The following is a 17,832-nucleotide window of genomic DNA, read 5'->3' on the forward strand; positions in this document are numbered from 1 at the left end:
ATTTATATAGAATTGAAATTACATAAAAATACAGAATGCAACAATTAGCACGAGGGGAGGCAGTGTGCCCATTCATACAAAGAAACCATAGCTATATGCCTCTGCTTGATCATTAAAGAATCGTTCCGCAGATGCCAGTAACTTTTTCCTCCACCTTCCCTTCTCTCGTGACTGCTTGGACTGTTCAGAGTCCCGAGATTTGGTTGACGGTGTCTAAGTAATAAAAGGTTGGACATATCAGCATATTTGTACGTTGTGACTGACTTGCCCAAAATTTAAACAAGACAGCATCTCTTTACCTGTTCCAACAGGACAACAGTCTGAGGCTCAACACTCTCGTCGTCATGTTCAGATAGAATGATGGAGGGATTCATGGTCGGCTAGTGAATTGTAAAGATATTTAACGGTCTGTTTTGCATCATTTACATAACGGCATACTGCTCATACCTGAGTTGCCAGAATTGTTGCCGTGGTGGGCGAGTCCTTGGTATTCACCGTGGCTTTAGACCCTCGACGCTTTATGCTGATGAAGACATCGGCCAGAGACCTCTTGCGCTTGTTGCTGTATGCCATGTTGCGTACTTTTAACTGCTCTCGATATATTTAGAGTTGGTCCAGATGTGTTGAGCCTTTGGTAACTGTTTGTTGACTTGGCTTGTGACCTGACCAGAGGCCTGAGCTGGCGCAGAGGCTATGGGCAAAGGCAGTGCAATGAAGCAGAGCATTCACATGTGAGCGGCAACCTGTCCTATACCACATTCCAAACGCGACATCCTTTAAAAAACTAGGTGCTTCGTGTCATCGTGTCATCACGTGTTTATGTAAAAGTATTGACTTGGTAGCATAATTGCGAAAAACTACAAAACTATGATAATGTGCAAACTGAATTTTTCAAGGAAACTCCCTCCCTTCTTTGCTTTAAACACCCAAAAAAACTTGCACCACTCCTCCCCGCTCATGACATTCTGTAACCATAGGCTATGGCATTATTCAAAAGATCTTTTTCAAGAAATGCCAGAATGATTGAGCGACGGTATTTGACTTTTTTGAGTTGGCCTATGTTGAATGTATGAGTGTACGGTTGAGTATATGCAAGATCAATGCATCACACAAAACACAACAAGAAGCAAATCACAATTATGCAAACTTACGGTGCTGTTTGTCATTGTTCTTGGATACTTCATTTCAGGCAATTGAGAGTATTCATCATCATCGGATGCCGACAAGTAGTGGAGTTGTTGATGAGTGTATTCTGGCACGACCGTGTCCTCGTTCATGGCGGATTCACACGGCAAGGGATACTTGTGAATCATATTCTTGTCGAGATGGAGTGCAGCGACTGTTTGTGGCGATTTCATGGTTGTTTTTTATATGTTCTGGTCTCTTATGTTCTGTTTTTTGTGGTGTGTGGAACGATAGAAATCAGTGTGGCTGAGTATAATCACTGATGAGAATCACATGGGCACGAACAAAGCACATGGCATGTACAAGGCCTCATGATGCGAAGTATAGATCATAGAAGAAGTATTTAATGTTCTTGTTGTTTCTCTTGGAGCTTGGTTGAGCTTTGCTGAAGCGATCGAGCTCGCCACGTCGTTTATGTGCTGTTTGCTTGGTCACGATCAATAATTTCCAACCCAACTTTTCAGATCAAATACAATTGATCTCTAGCTCTTTTATTAATGTAGTGAAATTGATGGGGTCAAACTCGCAGAGTATCAACCCGAGGTACTAGGAAAGGGACTTGGGGTTGAGACGCCTACACTCAAGATATATCACCATAACAAATCATTCTATTTGTTGCTACATCTCCACTGTGAATATACATATACATTGCCTCCATACTACCCAAATGCAAAGAAATCCCCCTCAACCATCTCGTCCACCACCATTTCATCATATCAGCCCCAAATCCTCAATCCTATTCACACGAGGCGACGAAAACAATTGCGCTATAGGATACAATTTGCCCGGTCCTCCAAAGTTGGCCGGTACACGTCCTGTAGACACTTGATCCACAAATTTCACTACAAATGGCTTGCGATCAGATTCTTCTTTGAATGCTTTATACAATGGTGAATCCGATGGTGGTGCTCGTGTTGGGAAGCCGGGATGTGGCTGTTGTTGAAGTGCGCCGTTATAATCGGATAATACAGGGTCATTGTCTCGCCAGACTGTCAAAAGACCCGTGTTTTGAGGTAACGTCGTGTCTGTTGCTCCATACCAATATGAGAGTGGCACGTATGCTGTTCCAGAGATATTCCAGAACTTGAACTAGACAAGTGCGACCCATGTTTCGTGAGCTTCTTGGTTAAAGGCTGCAAAAAAAGGTTTGTGGTGAAGACGGATTACTCACTAAGCACCTCAACACTTGCTTCTCCAAATCAATCTGTACAGCACACTCTCCAACTGCACCGACATGAGCTGGAGCTCCCTCAGGAACAGTAAAGCACCATTCAACATTGGCCACTTTGATTTTTTGAGGACTACCACTAAACTCCATTGCACTGTCCAATGGCACCTTTTCTAGTTTCAACAACCAGAAAATGTCCTTGATGACATATGCTGGAGTACACAATAGTTTGGCAACCACTTCCAAATATCCGCGAACTCGTGAATCTCCTCTTGGGACTGCTTGAAGCTAAATTTTGGAAGAATAGAATGTCAGAATTCTATTGATCACCGTAGACGATATCTGGCGTAACGTGTACGAAGGCAAAAATAATACACCTACGGTATATTATGATACATACCTTGTTGGTAAGGTTGCCACCAAGCTCGTTTTCATCCAGCTCTTCAGCACGTACTCCATCCATATTCACTACAGAGATTGCCAAGAAAAAAGGTCAAAGCGAGTCACTTGCAGCGCTCGATGTGGTCTGTTGGATTCGTCTTTTGTTGCTCAAGTCACTTACATGTATTAGCTATAAACTTTGGCTGCACAGTCCAGCTCATATCAGGTCGTTTCAAACCTATTTGAGCTCTAGTTCCAGTCTTCCTTGTAGCAAAGAGGGCAGAGGACGACCTCGGAGCACCAAATTGTAGTTGCAGAATGGGGCTGGTGTCTGCAGAAGGTAACTATCACATTGGCGAAAAAGAACTCGATCAGTCGCTGCATAGCACAAAAGGTAAACATAACACACATACCCTCATCATCTTAGTCAATGCATGATACAACCACGTCAAAGAAGCATAAGCTTCCAAAGTCACCTCCGCCTTCCTCAGCGCATGCAGCAGCAAGCCATTCGAAGCAATGATACCCCCAGGCACAGGTAACGCCCAACTATTTTCAGGCACATCGACCCCATTTACAACCCATGAATGATCTTGCAAATCAATTGCAAAGATGTGTATAGGTTGAAAAGCCATATGTTGAACGGCCAATCCCGCAACGGTAGTCAAATCTGGTTTGGGGATTATTGGTGGTCCACTGCTCGGTTCGTGAGTGGTGGGCGAATACGATACAGCAGCATCAACTATACGGTATTCTTTTGATGGTAACATCATGGTTATCTCAACACAATAGTTGGGCTGATAAACTATTCGGAATTGGAAGGCTGAGCGAGCTATTATATTTACATTTCGTCGAGCGGGTTGGAATTGATACGGACTGGGCTGGTTGCGACGCGTTTCAAAGTCTGACAGCCAACTTAGTAGTTGTGTAGTGGACGTTACTACGGCAAGAAGATATCGAATATCTTGCTTCTGGTTTAGTATAGATTCGAGGAAGACTCGTGTTATCGAATGAGGATTGGGTGAGCCATCGACAGTTGACAGGGTAGTCTTGTATCGTGGTTTTGTGTCACTGCTTCGTTCCCAATGTATAGCCAATAGTAGATTCTGCAAGGTGAAGGAGGTCATGATTAGTCTCGACATTAATCACTACTTCAGGGGGATGGCTCCGTGATAGATACCTCATGATAGCGTATATGCAGCGTCAACAAATCATAACGGACAACAGCAACACCATAGGCATTCAGAAATCTCCGGTATGTGTGAGCTAAAGTTAAGCAATGTAAGGCGCCCTAGATCAACAACAAACGAAGAACATCAAGCTGAATACCTTGGGCAGCAAGTCTAGCCATGATAGCAATATGCTTCCACTCCTCCAACAACAAGGCAACCGTCCCATCAACACGATCAAACAAAAACTTGACCATCCCTTCATTTGCATCATACTCCCATCCATCAACCGAATTCACAGGTGGAGCTATAGAAGGCAAAAACCCTCGTTTCATTCGTCCAACAGCACATACTCGTGATCCTCTACCTCGAGAACCAGATGAAGGTGCAGCTTCAACCCATATAAAGACACTTCCAATACCACATTCATCAGGTGGTGTCGTGTCGTCCATCGTATCATCTAACGGATCCCAATCATAATATAACGCAGCAAAGTAGTCTCCGTCTATACATATTCGTGGTCTGTGATTGCCCACTTTTGATTCTTCATATGGTAATTCAGAAGGTGATAATAGTACGGGTGGTGAGGCATGTGGCAAGTAATATTTGAAGGGAATACTTCGGGATTGAAGTTGACTTCTTACAGAAGATAAGGAGATTCGACGGTGACATGCTGATGCTAAACGTGATATGGTGTCTGTGGTCATGGATTTCCATAGCAAGTCTTCGGGCAAGACAGTGGCATCTGCGGGTGGGGTGGGTGGTGGCAAGACTTCAATAAAGTCAAGCTCTGCAGTTCCAACAAGTTGTCCAGGTCTTGATGAGCAGTGAATATGTAAGTTTTTTTCGATCCTCCAAACATGTGATGATGCGAAAAAAGCAGTGTGAAACAAAAATTCGATACTTACTTGGTAGATATCATCCAAACTTTATACCCTGGACCTCCTTCATCAACTTTATCTCTACTACCACTAGCACCACTGCCCCCTTCCCCACTTCCATCCATTAACACATCTCCAGAATCCAATATTCTCTTACGAGCATAATCCGTTTCATCACTTCCATCAACAAGTCCAGTCAAGACACCAATAGCCATCCACCATATATCAAATCCATCAACTTTGAGAAATACAACATGACGAGTTCCTAATGATTCCAAATTGGCAGAATTCAGGTCTCGGCGTGTTTCTAAAGACAAATATCCTGCAGATGCCTCAACAGCATCAATCAAAGTGGCATATCCTAAATCACGTAATGCTACGACGGCATCGTCTATGTTTTGATTGAGACGTTCTTCGACATGCCGTATTCGATCTGGATTTGATGAGGCTGCTGATAATGACGTGTCGTCCGATAGAGAGAGGTAGGCATCTGCTGAGCATACTACGATTCGTCCTGTTTTTGTATCGACTCCTACTCGCACTGCATGATTTGATTTGAAGCGAACAACAAGCCCAGGCGGCGTGGCAGTCCATGGGAGTATCGTCACATCAGACGGGCTATAATATGACAGAGCTTCTACAATCGATCTTTTACGTTTACGATGCTCATATTGAGCCGCCACATTACTGTGACTACTGCTACGGTTACTGGCGGGAGATAGTGCCAATGCAAACGTATCAGGTCCAACCAATATCTCATAAATCCTTTTGATGACGGCCCGAGCTTGATATTCTGTTGCCTTGGTCAATAAGCTTTCTACATCCAGTTTCGACGAGTCGATATCCAATATGACTGGTTGATGGCCATTCAAGACATCAACCAATTCAATCTCGGGAGTCTCTATCGGTGCGTCGGCTTTCGAAAAGCATCTGACTCGCATCAGCTTCTTTTTAGACGATGTGTCGTCACCATATGTTATACATTTCAGCACATCTGGATGCACTGAATCGTCGAATGGACCAGTGGATGTCGGAGGCACTGTGATTATATGAGAATTAGGTACTTGCGAGAGACTTGGTGTATCGGCGATCGATATTTCGAGATAATGCAATAAAGTGGATGATCGTGTTAGTGCGAGCGAAGTGGTACTGGCACCTGCCCAATATGGTATCTTGAGCCGTCGCTTGTCATCTATTATTACTCGTAGATGATCCTTCCACCTAGTTTTGGCGAGGAAGAGAGCCTGTTGATGCAGTATCTCTAACTGATACCCCAGACACACTGCATGGAGATACTCGTATGCGGCAACTAGAGGCCATCGAGTTCCTGCTTCGACTGTTGCAGCTGCTGTAGCAGGAGGCCATCCAGACCTTACGGCAGCATCGTACAACATTTTTTGAGTGATTTCTCCAATTTTGGTCATTTGATGCTCCTTCCATGTAGGCCGGACATTCTCATATGTATCTGAGACGGCCTGAGCCAAAAATTTCAAGTCTAGTAATCGCCATGGAGTATTCGTTTCTGATCCTGGTAAAGACAAGGTGATTTCAAACTCATCCTTGACTCTGAATATCACAGATCCCTTCTCTGGAATCAGTGATTGCGGACTATTAGTTTTCTGGTCTACCCTTCAAACACACATTCCTGGAAATGCACTTGCCTATTCTCGAGAGTACTCTCATGGGAACAGGCACCACCTCATCACACAAGAGGCGCATTCGAATCACGTCTTCTAATTGCGCGATGGTGTCTTGTATTTCCGACTGTGATAAAGGCGGGAGAGGGATTACCGACTGTTTGTTGAGAAAGTGTAGGTGAATTGCTCCAACAGATGTTATTGAGTTCCTGCCACTTTGACGCAACACAACGATTCTTCATGCTGAAATACACCAAGAGGATTACCTTGATGATCGAAGGAAGACGCCTGTACTCTCCAGTGGTCAACACATCGACCGCAGTGTGTACATCAAAAGCAGGTGTTCTAAAATTTGTTGAGAATACATGAATACAGGTTGTAAAGGAAAATCATATCAACCCAGTCGTACGTAGTTTGAGCCAATATAGAGTGTCGTAGATGATACAACTCATCAGCAGCTGCAGTAAAGCAGGCATCTTGCTCTTGGATGAATCGAATTGCTTCCTACATAGTGCAAACATCCGATTCAGCAAGATCACGACCATTACCATAACAAAATCTCCTTGTTTACCAGAGCTCTGTTGACATCTTGAGCCTCTTTAGCACCCCAATTCAGCAAGACGAGTAGGCGAATGAATTGTTCACGCGTTGACTTGCAGTACTCTAGTATCTTTTGCTTTTTCTCGTCAGATGACCTTGTTGGTAGCCTAATAATAATGCAATTTGTTAGAACCAATAGGGAAGCTAAACAGGTTCAAGTGTCGATGATTACGAAGTAGTTAATGTTGTCAGTTCCGAGTAAGCTTCCTGAATCATGCGACCCAGTAGCAGCTTGTAAGGAATGGTAGGAGGTCCCGCTACCTCATTAGAGCCATGCATCCCTCGTTCATTGACTCCATTCACTTCAGTCATCATCATTGCCTTGAAATTATCGGAATCATCAAGTTTTCGACCATTCAAGCAAGGGAAGTCACAAGGAGGTCAAGATTCCCAGCTTCTTGATGCTCTAATGATCAAGCTACTTTGATTAACTCAATGCTTTTAACAGGTTTGGACGCTCAGATCTGGGAGCGTCTATTTTTTATTGAATCAAAATCACGCAAGGAGCTCGTGGTTGAAGCACTTGATACAGCATAGGAGTACATCGTTACGTGTATTTAAATTCAAAAGATTCGAACTATCTCCATTGCTCGTTTTTGAATCAGATGCTTGGATTGCAGGAGGTCGAACGCGTTTCAACGACAAACTATGTTTACAGGCCAACGAGTTCGAATCCTTGAATTCTTTACTACTTATGACACGTAAATACACGTTTCCGATTCCTATCAGCCTCTCAAATCCACATCGAACTCAAAACATTTGCACACTATAAGAACTCGTTGCAGTTTGAATCTCTAAGACTTGGAAGCTGTGATCCGTCATTCTGAATTGGATTTGGATACCTTTACCGTGTATCTTTTGTAACATGTACTTGACTCAGGAACAGATTGCAACGGTAACGTCTTTATTTCATGTTTATCGACATTCATTCCTAATTTGCTAATCTACTCTACCACTTTCTATCTAGTATGAAAGAGATGGCTATCTCGTCCTTAAAGACTTCTTTTCTCTTGAGGAAGCCAATGCTCTGAAATCCAGAGCATCGGAGCTGTTGGACGAGTTTGATCTCAGCACACATCCAAAGACCAAGTTCATAACGGTAAGAATGGCCGAATCCCCTTTTACGACAATCGCTGAACGAATGCTTCGCCTTCCAGGGTGCTCACAACCATGTCGGCGACGATTACTTTCTATCAAGTGGTGACAAGATAAGATTCTTCTTTGAAGAGGACGCTTTTGACTCGAAAGGTAGCTTTCATGCTCTGACTTATCGCTATGCTTGGTTTCTGACTATCAAGAACTTTGCTTTAGGCGATCTGGTTGTTACAAAGGCACGAGCTGTAAACAAGGTACTTGCATGTCGTGAGCTTGGAACTTGCAGACCGAAATCCCGTTTGGATACGTATTCTTTAGATATGACTGACACGTTTCACCCCTTACCGTTACATTTCACAGATCGGACACAACCTCCACGTCATTGAACCACTGTTTCACCGATTCACCTTCCAAAAGAACGTTCAAGGCATCGCAAAGTCTTTGAAATACAAGGTTGGTTACTTGCAGTAAGGATCCTTCTTCAGACGTGTTTGAATAAGTGACTTACCATATGAAACACAGGACCCACGAGCATTGCAGTCAATGGTGATATGCAAGCAACCAAAGATTGGCGGAGAAGTGCCTCCGCATATCGACTCGACCTTCCTATATACATCACCGCCGTCCGCAGTTGGTTTTTGGTTTGCTTTAGAGAACTGCACTCCGGAGAACGGTTGTATGTATTTCGTGCCAGGTTCTCACAAAGGTAGTAAATTGTCTGCTGCCATATCGTGCTTCCAGTCTGATTTACTAACTGCTCTTAATAGGAAATCGGGTGCAGAAACGTTTTGTACGTGATCCATCAACAAATGGCCAGACAACTACATTTGTTGAGCTGTTGCCTCAGCAAAGAGATCCAATGGAATCCGAATATGTTTGTGAACCGACACCAGCTGGTAACACCTCGAGTTGAATGTGATCTTTAGAAGTTCGTAGGCTCACTCACTCCTTGGTCGTTTATAGGAACGCTGGTTCTCATTCACGGTTCAGTCATGCACAAGTCCACATACAACAGGAGTGACAAGAGCAGATTTATATATACCTTCCATATGATTGAAGGACCAGGGGCAAACTTCAAGTATCCGGAAGACAATTGGCTGCAAATTCCCGGGGGATATGAAGCTTTTCCTAAAGTGTTTGATCCGCCACGATCAGCTTTGTAATTATATAAAATGTATTCTTGCTCTCTTGCTCTATCTAGTCGAAAAGTGTATGCGATGTTGCCGTAAAGGTGAGGTTGGAAATCAATGCTAAGGATATTCACAGAAACTGCGTACGAGACCCGAGCACTTGCATAGGATCTGAGAAGCGATATATTTTTTGAATGATATCTATTTCATTTTAGTTTGACAACAACTTCGTTGCTTTTGACAAGACACACCCTTCAAAGCTTTCCAAGTACTGCATCAGCACCAGAGAGAGCCAAACCTTGAGCATCGACTCCAAGGTATTCGACCTTGTTGTCGTTCAAAATCAATGCATATCGCTTGGTTCTTACGGAGCCCAACACTTTTCCAACGTGATGTGTTAGTTATTATAAACGATTAGTCTCTCAAACAACAACAAAACACTTCCTACTTTTGGTCAAGTCCAAATCCAAGCCCATGGCCTTGGACCATTCAGCGCCAACATCGGCATACATATGGACTGCTGAACCAGCACCCATTGACTTGCCCCAAGCGTCCATGACGAAGACATCGTTGGCGGCCTAAAAAAGTGTACTGTTGAGTCCAAGTATGGTGGGTTTAACAGTTGAAGAGGCGAACTACGTACGATACATCCGACAATATCAACGCCTTTAGCCTTGAAGTCGTCAATGTGTTGAACGTATCCAGGGAGATGTTGAATGTGACATGTGGGCTAGCGAAACGATATAGTGAGTGTGATGCTTGCAACAAATGCTCGCTCAACGTTATTGCAAGTCAGACAAGCAAAGGTATAGTAAATGTGATGGATGCAACAACTCGCTCAACATTCCAAGTCCGACAACCCACAACCAGAGTGAAAGCAGCAAGATACTTACAGTGAATGCACCAGGAACAGCAAACAAGACGACCTTCTTGCCCTTGAATACTATTTTCACGGAAGAGGGGATTTAGGTTTTCAAGCTTTGTAATGTCAAATGTTTGATGTATGGTCCTACATGCAGTTGGATCACCCTTTTGCGGGACGGCGCAAGCACTCTTATCTTCCTAGAGAAAAATACCGATTAAGACATGAATAATATCGATTAAAATAGCTGCGGCCACGTCAAATTCAAACCCATGTTTTGTTTGGCTGGTTTTAAGCTTACTGGATTTTCAGAGTAGACGAGAGTTCCAGAGGGAATTGTCTGTCCTACAGCTATAGTCATCTTGTTGCGTATAAACGATGAGAGTGGGCGGGAGATGCTTCTGCTGAGTTGTCGTGGTAGTAGTAAGGCTGCCAGGGTTGCTGCTGTTTATTGTTTATGCGGCTACGAGAGAGTGTCTGGAATCGGGTGTTTTGAAAGTACTCATTACTTGGCATATCGAGGCTGTAGGCGGTTTTACGTTCTATCCGATGCGAATTCAGTCCATGCAGCTTCGTTGACGCGTCAAAAGCCAACAAACTGTTTGGATCGCGCTGCACATAGACCATATTCCAAAGCTCTTGCATCTTGCAATCTTCTTGCACCTTAGAAATATCATTAAAGACGCGTCCTCCTTCCGTTCCCGCTGCCAAGATCCTACGTGATAAAGAGCGTTCTTCTTCTCGCTTTACAATTTGACTGATTTGAAGGATCGGACGATTGGCGCACTTGAATTGCCACCAGCTGTGTTCTCGCGTCCTCGCAAACTAAATATAAGTAACATCAAGTAAGCATCGAATCCCCTTTACTTTGTCCATTATTCTTGACCTTGTATTTGATCAACATTCAGCCAAGACCGGACAACATGGCAGACTCAAGCTCTGAACTGAGAGCTCCAACCTTCTCGCACTTAGCATGATAAGATGAGTTACTGATCTCCTACCTTTCTTACCTCGTTTCGTCTGTGGCTTGTCGACATCAATCAAAATGGCAACAAACCTCGTTCGATGATCCCACCCAAGGTACTCTATAAACTATATACTATCAGACCATGAATCACTCTCTGAATTCTCGATCTATGTCCTGTCCAATTTAGATCTTCACTTGCCAGTCGAGATATGGGAAAAGATTTTGTCAAAAGCTTCAGACCGTGTGCTCAATGTCATGATTAGAGCTTGCAAAGACATGCATTCTATTGCTGCAACACAACACAACACAACACAACACAACACAACACAACATAACACAACACAGACGCGTTATTTATTGGATATTTTCTCAGTTGAAGCGTCATGCATCATGTATCATGTATTACGTTGTTCATCGTTTCGCTTATGTAGTGGTTGGTGGTAGTGGTGTTGCTTGAAAGTAGGTCGAGAAGCTCCAAACAGGACAGTGATCACATATGTCCTACTATCGTTGCATAGAGGCCAGCTTGATAATCGCGTTACGCTCGAATATTCCCTACGATCAACGAATAATACTGTTACAATGACAAGTAGTCCCTTTTCCTCGCTACGGTTACAAGCCATCACTGTTTGAGCTGCCCGTTCCACATGTCCATATGTCTCCAAGCGAGCTGTTTGCAGCAGTCTCGAAACGCAAGTGGTTAAAAACATGTCAGAGCTTTCAGTCCTCTTCACAGTAGGCTCGACTCGTTTCGACGCTCTAGTATCCGCAGCCCTATCACAAAACGTGCTCGATGCACTCTATATCTCAGGCTTCCGTCATATCTACTTGCAACATGGTCACTCTCCAACACCCAACAACGACATAAATAAGACGCAATTCAACATTACAACATTCCCATTCCAGCCATCCATGTCCGAATTCATTAATCGAGCAGATCTAGTCATATCTCATGCAGGTTCAGGCACTATCTTGGAAGTATTATATTCGCATCGCAAACTAATTGTCATTGCAAACGACGCTTTGATGGACAATCATCAGGTAGAGCTGGGGAAAGTGCTTGATCGGGAACAGTATTTGGTGCTGGGAAGTGTGGATACGCTTCCTGGTTGTATAGATAGAGTCATGAAGGCCAAACTGAATGTCTTGAAACCACCGAATCCGGATTCGTTTGTAAATGTGCTCAAGGACGCTGTTGGATTCTGATAGTTGGGTCGAACGAAAGGACTCGGGCTACTCTGATAGTAGTGTTAGAACGAAAAGATGTGGTCATCGGAACTCGGGGTGTATCTCTTTCTTATTTTTTGACTTTCCTTCAACCTGAAGCACTTCACCAAGTTATCCACCAAGCATCCAATACCAAAGATACCGATATACAAATATTGTTTACATATAATAGCCCAAAGATACACCCGTGATCTAGAGCTCCGAAGCACAATGAGGACTGTAACCGTAATTCTGGTCTTGCTGGTCGCATTCTTGGCCGTATTCACGCACGGAGCACCCGCCGAAGTCAAGATCATATCAAACGAACTCCAACAACAGAGCTCACCTTACAGAAATCTAGTACCACCACAATCCGAGAGTAGTGTCAAAGTCAAACGCTCCACCAGGATGTGTCTCGGATCCGCAAGCACATTTAACAGCACCTCCGGAAGCACTGTAGGAAGTGAATCCAACAATAGCACGGCCAACAAAGTAACTACCTCTGGATCTACTTCCGTAACAGCCTTGGCATTATGGTCGTCAACAGCAGCTGTTTTCGGCTTGATCTATGCCACCATGTAAACCATCAACCATATACTCACACGATATCACTGCACACACGTAAATACATGTAAATCAAACATAGTTTTGACCTTAAATATAGAACAACTTTTTCACACCTGAGTCGGGCAAAGTGGGTTTTGCCCCTGAGTAGCTTTTTCCAAAACGTGGTTTGTATCAGTAGCGAGAACAAGGACATTAGCCGCACGATGGCATCTCTTTTAAGATCTATCATAACTGCACCATACGACGTCCTCAAGGAGGTCGACAACAGGCTGGGTCTGAGTCATGGTACTTTTCTATCGAAAGTTTGACCGACGCAGAATTGTGGAAGAAACCCAACCCTTGATTTCCTTGTTTTGTTAGATATTGGACTAGTTCTCAAGTTTGGCAAGATCCAGCAAAAGTAGGCAGTCTAGTTTGGCCTTGTTTTCGTCAACTTTGGTCAACATTTGGAGTTAATTCAAATGTTTTGTTGACAGAATGGACCAAGCTAAAACAGAAGGAAGGGCGACGTATATTGATTTCTTTATGAAGTCGGTAGCTGATAACCCCAACAAGGTGTGCATCCTTTGGCAGTTTTCCTTGACGTCGCTTGTCCAGTATAGGCAGAATACCAACACGCTCTTACTTTCATCCATGCAGGAAGCTCTAGTCTGCGAAGGCCGAAGCTACACATACTCTGAACTAAACCGAGACTCGAACCGAGTCGCAAACTACCTCATCAACCTCGGTGTCAAACCCAACGACATGGTGCCCGTCTTTTTCGAAAACAGCCCTGAATTCATCCTCGTCTTTCTCGGGCTCATGAAATGTGGTGCTGCTGGTGCGCTCATCAACAACTCTTTAACTGGACGCTCACTAGCACATTGTGTCAACGTTGCAAACGGATCGGTTTTCATATTCTCGAGTGATTTGAGTGGGGCTGTTAAAGAGGTTATCCCCGAGTTGAATAATTCGCCAAGGCTCGTTTCGTTTGGGAATACGAGAGTTGAGTTTGCTACGTGTTTTGGAGATACTGAGATGGGGATGTCGTCGCCTGAGGATGTTGATCCCAAGATTTATGAGGCGCCTGGTGCTGATGGTGCCGCTTGTTTGATTTATACGAGGTATATATACCAGTTGTGCAGTTGAGACGGTGATTTCGTGGTCGAATTGTGTCGTCTCCATTTTGGTTTCGATTTGAGACCATCCATACTGACGTATCGTCGTTTTTTTGGTGACAGTGGAACAACTGGTCTACCCAAAGGTGCAATATACAAGCACTCGAGACTCGTTGGAGCCTCCTTCATCTTCTACAATGCATTCAACATGAATGCTAATGATCGATTCTACACCGCTCAGGTACTTTTGCTCAGTTCTGAAGTCTCACACTCAATCTGATCTCTGACTCTTTGTTTCTGGACTGCAGCCACTTTATCATTCTGCTGCTCTTGTGATATGTTTCAGTACTTGTAAGTTGTCAATTCAGCAAAAGACACATAGAGTCTATATTCATCGGATTTTTTGCCGATTTCTTCGTCAGGCATGATGAACGGATTGACATGTATTGTCGCCAAAAAGTTCTCTGCTTCTCGTTTCTTTGATGACTGTAAAAGGTGTGTTGGACGTTTTGGATGGCAGCTTGGAGTTCAAAATGGTAATCCTCGTCCGATTGTTAGGTATAACGCAACCATATTTCAATATATTGGAGAGCTGTGCCGGTAAGCGAAAAAAAATATCTTTCGCCGTCAAATTCGCACCAATCTATTTGCTAACACATCAGACGATTTCTCAGATACTTGCTCAACACGCCTGCTGATGCTACGAAAGATCGCAACCACAACATCCGATTGTGTGTTGGTAATGGACTCAGACCAGACAGTATGTGTTATCCGACAATTCCATTACTGTTTTTTTCTCACGAGTATTCTGACACTTATTCAATAGTGTATGTGCACTCAACTTTGTTGCTTCTCTTCGTTTAAGAACTGTTTGGCCCGAATAATTAATTCTAACTGGTTTACCCTTTTATCTGAAACCAAGATGGCAAGCCTTCAAAGGTAAATCGTCTAGAGTTGCCCACTGCGTTTTTTCGTCGCTCGATACTTTCGATTTCTAAAGCACATTAACGCCTTTAGATCGATTCGGTATTGCTCAAATTGGTGAATTCTGTAAGAATCTGAGATCAAACTGTTTGATCATTAGTTCCCATGTATTCTCGTCTTGTTTTCGCAACGTCTGCTTACCCCCCAACTTTTTCAGACGCTGCAACAGAAGGTGTCGGTGGGCTGTTCAATTTCTCTGTTGATGCCTCAACTCTTGGAGGTGTGTTATTAGACGAAGTCGAAATTAGACGAAGTCGAAATTCGACTCCTTTCAATGACACCTAATTCCTTTTCTTAGCTGTTGGTCGCATGGGTCCCATATTACGGTAGCTTGGAAGAGTTTCATACCCAAATGAGTCAAAGAGATACTAATTCCATCTTAATAGATCGTTGACGCGTACCAAGATTGTGAAATTTGATATTGAAAAGGAAATTCCTGTTCGAGGACCTGATGGACGTTGTATCGAAGTCAAGGTTGATGAAGCTGGTGAAATGATTACTGAGATTGATCCAGCAAAGAATCGGGAGTTTGCTGGGTAAGTTTACGCATGTGGATGTCGTGATGTAGATATGATGTTGTAGCTGTCTTTTGAAGCATGTTAAGCCCGTTGGTATAAGTTTGTTTTTGTTGACTCTTTTGTCAACATTTGATACAGATACTATCGAAATGCAGAAGGCACAAGCAAGAAACTATTGACAAATGTATTCAAGGAAGGCGACCAGTGGTATCGATCTGGTGACTTGCTCAAATATGATAGCCATGGGAAGTTTTACTTTGTAGATAGAATTGGGGATACGTGAGTTTTAATCTTGCCGCAATTGCATACAAGTTTTTTGTTGGACCTCAGTGCTAACCCCCTTTTTCTCGGGACATTTTAGGTTTAGATGGAAGGGAGGTATGTACACACATTGCTTCATACTGTGAAGGACAAGGATTCTGACAACCAGGTCTCGCTTATAGAGAATGTTTCTACGAACGAGGTCGCTGAACTGATCAACCTCTATCCTGGCATCGAAGAGGGTAAAGGATTGGCGAGATTGTATCAGCTCTGATTGAACAGCCTTAATGCAACTCTTACCTCATTTAGCGAATGTGTATGGAGTTGCTATTCCAGGCAAGGATGGAAGGTAAAGAAAGCCAGTACCAAATAGTGCTGTAGCTTATTGAGTTACATCTTGTCTAACACATGCATCCCCTTTTCATTGTAGGGCCGGTATGGGAGCCCTTGTAACAAACAGCAAATTCAAGCTGGAAGGATTTGGTAAATTCGTAGCTTCCAAGCTGCCCAAGTATGCTGTACCACTCTTCATTAGGATGCTGCCACAGTATGAACCTGTCTCCTCGTTGTTGTTTTTTTTTTGCGTCGTTGCAACGCTTTAACACATGAACTTTCTCTCTTTAGGATGCAAATCACCCAGACCTTCAAGCACCAGAAAGTTGCATTACGTTCCGAGGGTATTGACTTGGGTAAAGTGACTGATGCCTTATACATGTTTGATGAGAAGAATAAGGTCTATGTACCCTTTGGGGCCGAAGAGTACAAGCAAGTTATTGATATTCGTGCTAAGTTGTAAAGAAAGCTTTGCACGGGTATCCTTATATAGGACCAGTTGGTATTTTGGAAGTCTCACTTTTTTAATCACAGTAAAACTGATACACCTGTATTTCTGAAGAAGGAATATGGAACATAGTTACTAAAGTAGCTCCGTTTTGTGTTGTTGAGATGGTAGATCAAGAGGGTTAAGTTCTGATTTAGATCCACCGTTGCCGTTGTTGAGGAGACAACCCGCACCGATCGCGATTATTGCAAGCTCCTGCCACTCGTCAACACGTACTTACGCTCCCACAACACCTGGTTATCCCTTTCGTTCAACTCTCTCACTTCTTCGGAGCGTTGCGATGATGTTTTTCTGTTTTTCGTCGAACACCGAAACTGCACCTCCTAACCCAGCAAACCACAATTCGTTGAAAAGCAGGCCGAGAAGAATAAGCAATCGCTCTACTTTAACGAGTCAAGCCACATCATGTCTGAACGTGGCACTACAACCGTAGGCCGAGTCTACTTGGTATGTCCCTTCATATAGCTTCATCCCTGCAATCCTACATTTGGTGGCACACAACAGACTTTGCTGCTAGTGCCTATCAAGTGCAATTGTTAACCGGTAAATCATGTTCCATATAGGTCATAATCAACATCTTGCTGCTAGTTCTGGCCATCATTGCCATTGTCGGTGGTTCTATTGCTCTCGCTAACCCAGGTTTATTGACTTATAACGGAAACAGTTTGAACGGAATCAACCCAAGTTGGGCTATAGGTATGCATCGGGGTACCATCATAACAGTGTGGAAAAGCATAAACTGACTGTGCTTTCATCATCGCTGCTAGTATGGGTGTGTGTTGGTTGTGTCGGTGTCTTGACTGCCTTCTTGGGTTGTTGGGGTGCTTCATTCCATAACAGAGGCTTCCTTATCTTTTGTAAGTGCTTGATGCATTCGGATGCGGTTAACTTTGAACCGTCTAAGCTGACCTAACCTCATCTCGCAGACACCACCATCATCATGGTGGAGATCTTACTCATTACGTAAGTTGCAACAAAACCGTTCGGTGGTTGTAAAGACAACTGGCCCCACAGTTTAATAACCACAATCTGTATTTAGAACTGCTGGAGGCTGGGCCGTCCACGAAATCAACACTCTCCGAAAATCAGACAATACTACTCTGAGAAATCAATGGATTGCTCTTACAAATGATACTCGTGCTAGTCTTCAAATTGCTGTAAGCCCAATGTAGCTGATTCTTTGCTTTCTGTGTTGACTGATCTGATCATGGTGTCGCTTATAGGGATTCTGTTGCGGTTTCCTTACCGACGTTGATTACTACCAACCCAGTAGCAAATGCACG

General features: G+C 43.5%; 5 protein-coding genes across 5 annotated transcripts; 3 read left to right on the plus strand and 2 right to left on the minus strand.

Annotated features, from left to right (window-relative positions):
• Positions 1 to 1,896: 1,896 nt before the first annotated feature.
• On the minus strand, positions 1,897 to 7,339 carry SmJEL517_g00302 (uncharacterized protein; the record flags this gene model as incomplete). The annotated part of the gene is made up of 13 exons (XM_031166232.1): positions 1,897 to 2,274; positions 2,357 to 2,641; positions 2,754 to 2,821; positions 2,916 to 3,078; positions 3,148 to 3,840; positions 3,915 to 4,000; positions 4,064 to 4,719; positions 4,812 to 6,392; positions 6,442 to 6,578; positions 6,688 to 6,766; positions 6,831 to 6,925; positions 6,993 to 7,128; positions 7,194 to 7,339. The coding sequence occupies 13 exons, from the start codon at positions 7,337 to 7,339 to the stop codon at positions 1,897 to 1,899; spliced, it is 4,503 nt and encodes a 1,500-aa protein (XP_031028032.1).
• Positions 7,340 to 7,886: 547 nt separating this feature from the next.
• Positions 7,887 to 9,279, plus strand: SmJEL517_g00303 (uncharacterized protein; the record flags this gene model as incomplete). The annotated part of the gene is made up of 8 exons (XM_031166233.1): positions 7,887 to 7,916; positions 7,989 to 8,120; positions 8,179 to 8,269; positions 8,333 to 8,370; positions 8,477 to 8,569; positions 8,639 to 8,822; positions 8,884 to 9,012; positions 9,080 to 9,279. 8 exons carry the CDS (start codon positions 7,887 to 7,889, stop codon positions 9,277 to 9,279), a joined length of 897 nt encoding a protein of 298 aa, XP_031028033.1.
• Positions 9,280 to 9,500: 221 nt separating this feature from the next.
• SmJEL517_g00304 (uncharacterized protein) lies at positions 9,501 to 10,469 on the minus strand (the record flags this gene model as incomplete). Its single annotated transcript, XM_031166234.1, has 6 exons — positions 9,501 to 9,625; positions 9,695 to 9,824; positions 9,890 to 9,976; positions 10,140 to 10,189; positions 10,260 to 10,308; positions 10,410 to 10,469. The coding sequence occupies 6 exons, from the start codon at positions 10,467 to 10,469 to the stop codon at positions 9,501 to 9,503; spliced, it is 501 nt and encodes a 166-aa protein (XP_031028026.1).
• Positions 10,470 to 11,783: 1,314 nt separating this feature from the next.
• On the plus strand, positions 11,784 to 12,281 carry SMI305 (undecaprenyldiphospho-muramoylpentapeptide beta-N-acetylglucosaminyltransferase; the record flags this gene model as incomplete). The annotated part of the gene is made up of 1 exon (XM_031166235.1): positions 11,784 to 12,281. The coding sequence occupies one exon, from the start codon at positions 11,784 to 11,786 to the stop codon at positions 12,279 to 12,281; it is 498 nt and encodes a 165-aa protein (XP_031028027.1).
• A 770-nt stretch (positions 12,282 to 13,051) lies between these two features.
• On the plus strand, positions 13,052 to 16,621 carry SmJEL517_g00306 (uncharacterized protein; the record flags this gene model as incomplete). Its single annotated transcript, XM_031166236.1, has 20 exons — positions 13,052 to 13,133; positions 13,209 to 13,248; positions 13,325 to 13,403; positions 13,488 to 13,951; positions 14,069 to 14,186; positions 14,254 to 14,296; positions 14,368 to 14,440; positions 14,504 to 14,545; positions 14,620 to 14,705; positions 14,963 to 14,995; positions 15,087 to 15,149; positions 15,228 to 15,255; positions 15,316 to 15,465; positions 15,586 to 15,726; positions 15,809 to 15,825; positions 15,891 to 15,950; positions 16,018 to 16,057; positions 16,139 to 16,255; positions 16,333 to 16,500; positions 16,576 to 16,621. The coding sequence occupies 20 exons, from the start codon at positions 13,052 to 13,054 to the stop codon at positions 16,619 to 16,621; spliced, it is 1,890 nt and encodes a 629-aa protein (XP_031028028.1).
• Between the last annotated feature and the right edge of the window lie 1,211 nt (positions 16,622 to 17,832).

The sequence above is a fragment of the Synchytrium microbalum genome (assembly GCF_006535985.1).
Source record: "Synchytrium microbalum strain JEL517 chromosome Unknown SmJEL517_scf0001, whole genome shotgun sequence".
Taxonomy (NCBI): domain Eukaryota; kingdom Fungi; phylum Chytridiomycota; class Chytridiomycetes; order Synchytriales; family Synchytriaceae; genus Synchytrium; species Synchytrium microbalum.